Source organism: Austrofundulus limnaeus, unplaced genomic scaffold, assembly GCF_001266775.1.
Source record: "Austrofundulus limnaeus strain Quisiro unplaced genomic scaffold, Austrofundulus_limnaeus-1.0 Scaffold890, whole genome shotgun sequence".
NCBI classification, from domain to species: Eukaryota; Metazoa; Chordata; class Actinopteri; order Cyprinodontiformes; family Rivulidae; genus Austrofundulus; species Austrofundulus limnaeus.
In genome coordinates, this window is record NW_013953292.1 from 57,441 (window position 1) to 60,999 (window position 3,559).

Sequence of the window (3,559 nt, forward strand, 5' to 3'; positions counted from 1 at the left end):
TGTGTGTGTGTGTGTGTGTGTGTGTGTGTGTGTGTGTGTGTGTGTGTGTGTGTGCAGATGCCAGTTGTGCTGTTGTGTCAGAACAGTGCGAAGAACAGCTGTGTCCACCAGACATGCAGTGTGTTTCAGTAGAAGCCACCAGAGGGCGCTATGCATGTCAGTGTCCACGAGGCAAGCTGGGAGAGTGTGCAGGTGAGCATCTCAGAGAGGAAACATGAACTAATACTTTACCTGAAGAAATGTCTTTAAATTCCACACACATTCCCTAACCCTGACACTGAGCCTTGTTCTGGCTGCAGGACATTCCTCTCTGAGTTTCTCAGGGAACAGCTACATCAAGTACAGACTGTCGGACCAGCTGCAGGCGGAGCTGAAACTGACCCTGAGGATCCGGACCTTGCAGAGCCAAGGAATCATCATGTATATGCACACAGAGCGCTGTATCATTCTCAAGGTAGGTTCCAGGGGTTGCTCCGTTCAGAACCACAGCCTTTTGTACCACACCTGTACCACATCTGTACCACACCTGTACCACATCTGTACCACACCTTTACCATACCTGTACCACATCTGTACCACACATTTACCATACCTGTACCACATCTGTACCATACCTGTAGCATACCTGTACCCTATCTGTACCACATCTGTACCACATCTGTACCACACATGTACCCTACCTGTACCACATCTGTACGACATCTGTGCCACACCTGGAACACATCTGTACCACACCTTTACCATACCTGTACCACATCTGCACCACACCTGTACCACATCTGTACCACACCTTTACCATACCTGTACCACATCTGTACCATACCTGTACCACATCTGTACCACACCTTTACCATACCTGTACCACATCTGTACCATACCTGTAGCATACCTGTACCACACCTGTACCACATCTGTACGACACCTGTACCACACCTGTACCCTACCTGTACCACATCTGTACGACATCTGTGCCACACCTGTACCATACCTGTACCACATCTGTACCATACCTGTACCACACCTGTACCACATCTGTACGACACCTGTACCATACCTGTACCACATCTGTACCATACCTGTACCACACCTGTACCACATCTGTACCCTACCAGTGCCACATCTGTACGACATCTGTGCCACACCTGGAACACATCTGTACCACACCTGTACCATACCTGTACCACATCTGTACCACACCTGTAGCATACCTGTACCACACCTGTACCACATCTATACGACACCTATACCACATCTGTACGACATCTGTGCCACACCTGGAACACATCTGTACCACATCTGTACCACATCTGTATGAAGCTGTTTCCACTTTACACCCATTTACTCACTAAACCACCAGACAAGTACCATCATACAAACGAGACCCGCCCCATACCACATCTGTACCATACCTGTACCACATCTGTACCACAACTGTGCCACACCTGTACCATATCTGTGCCACAACTGTACCACAATGTACCACATCTGTACCACATCTGTGCCACATCTGTACCACATCTGTGCCACACCTGTACCATATCTGTGCCACAACTGTGCCACACCTGTACCATATCTGTGCCACAACTGTACCACAATGTACCACATCTGTACCACAATGTACCACATCTGTACCACATCTGTGCCACATCTGTACCACAACTGTGCCACACCTGTACCACAACTGTACCACATCTGTGCCACAACTGTACCACAATGTACCACATCTGTGCCACAACTGTACCACTATGTACCACACCTGTACCACATGTGCGCCACACCTGTACCACAACTGTGCCACACCTGTACCACATCTGTGCCACACCTGTACCACATCTGTGCCACAACTGGACCACAATGTACCACAACTGTACCACACCTGTACCACAACTGTGCTGGTGCATTTTATGATGGAAAGGTCTCCTGAATGATGCCCACTAACCTGAGACAAATGGACAGGAGCTCTTCAGCTGAAATCGAGTGCCTGTAGTCAGTGTCCTTACAGGAGATGTGGGCACAGATGTTGGTCAGCAGTTCGTCAAACTGTGCTTGAGACAAAAATAGTGCTAAAAATGAGCTCCCCCTGACGTGTGACTTTTCATTATTTGCTTGACGCCCATCTAGAACAATTTTGACATTTGATTCAAGCGTCTGAACTCAAAGTGCACAACCATCCAACATGTCTGAATGCAGCATTAAGGAGACTCCTGCAAGAATTAAAGTGGGTCTGAGGAGATGCAGAGCACAAAACAGCAAGTAGCAGCAAAACTTCAGGAGAACAAAAGATATGAGTGAAGTGAGGATGAGGAGGATCACTACAACAGGAGGACAGTGAGGACAGACCCAATGATGTGTTGGGGATGCACAGGAGATAGTGGACAGGGAGCTGGAGGACAGCTTTGTTGTGTGGTCCATCAGGAATCATCTGCTTCTGACCAAAGTGATGGAGGTGGACTTCAGTAGAAGGTCTCCTAGCACACCTGTCAACATCCTGGGTGATGAAGTGGAGGCTGTGGACAAATACAGGTTTTTCAGAGTAGATCAGGCAGGACAGGAGCACCAACACTGATGACAAGCAGACTGTCTTCTGAGGAAACTCAGATCCTGCAGGAAGTTGTTGTAGATCTTTTATCAATCTGTGGCAGCAGGAGCATTTTCTGTGATGGAGCAGCATCAGTACCAGACATGTCAGCATACTTTCAAAATCCTTAATGAGCCTCAAAACTCATTAAACAGAATCTGGAGACACAGGAGTCAGTGGTGGACAGGAGGACACTGAAAAACTGGACCATCCTCTCCATGACCTAGGAGCTCTTTCTCCAGCAGACTCATTTAGCTCCTCTGTGATAAGAACGTTTCAGATGGTTTCTATCTGTTTCCTTTTGGAAAAGATGCTTCTTTTAATGTTATTGAATGTTAGTTCTGGTCTCCTACATTTCTTTTACATTATATGAAATGTATTTTGTGTTTGCTGCTGTGACAAATTATTTTCCCTCAGGGATAATTTTTTTTCCATTCATTCATCCATGATTCTTCCTTTCACGCCTCCAACTTGTTGAAAATTCTTCTGCCAATCTCTGAACTGGAACACAGATTTAAGCTCATTTAAGATCAGTTCTGGGGTGCCTCAGAATTCTTTGTTGACTTGTAAATATGGGGCTGCTGGGAAGAGTGGTTAAGGGAGTTGTCCTGTAACCAGTGGGTTGCCATTTCAACACCCCATTACATTTGTCTCAGTTGTGTTCTTGGGCAAGACACTGTACCCACCTAGCCTGCTGGTGGTGGTCAGAGGGTGGATGGATGACAGAGAGATGGATGGCAGATGGTTGGATGACAGATGAATGACAGATGGTTGGATGACAGATGGATGGATGGCAGATGGTTAGATGGCAGATGGTTGGATGGCAGATGGTTGAATGACAGATGGATGGATGGCAGATGGTTGAATGACAGATGGATGGATGGCAGATGGTTGAATGACAGATGGATGGATGGCAGATGGTTGGATGATAGATGAATGGATGGCAGATGGTTGGATGACAGATGGATGGATGGCAGATGG

General features: G+C 47.0%; 1 protein-coding gene across 7 annotated transcripts in view; it reads left to right on the top strand.

Annotated features, from left to right (window-relative positions):
• The window catches only part of fat3a (FAT atypical cadherin 3a), an 87,207-nt gene that overhangs the window by 57,421 nt on the left and 26,227 nt on the right, over positions 1 to 3,559 (top strand). For all 7 annotated transcript variants that reach the window (XM_014029365.1, XM_014029368.1, XM_014029371.1 and 4 more), the window contains 2 exons: positions 58 to 192; positions 300 to 454. In XM_014029365.1, coding sequence (XP_013884819.1) covers positions 58 to 192; positions 300 to 454 — 290 coding nt within the window. The remainder of the gene's footprint in view (positions 1 to 57; positions 193 to 299; positions 455 to 3,559) is intronic.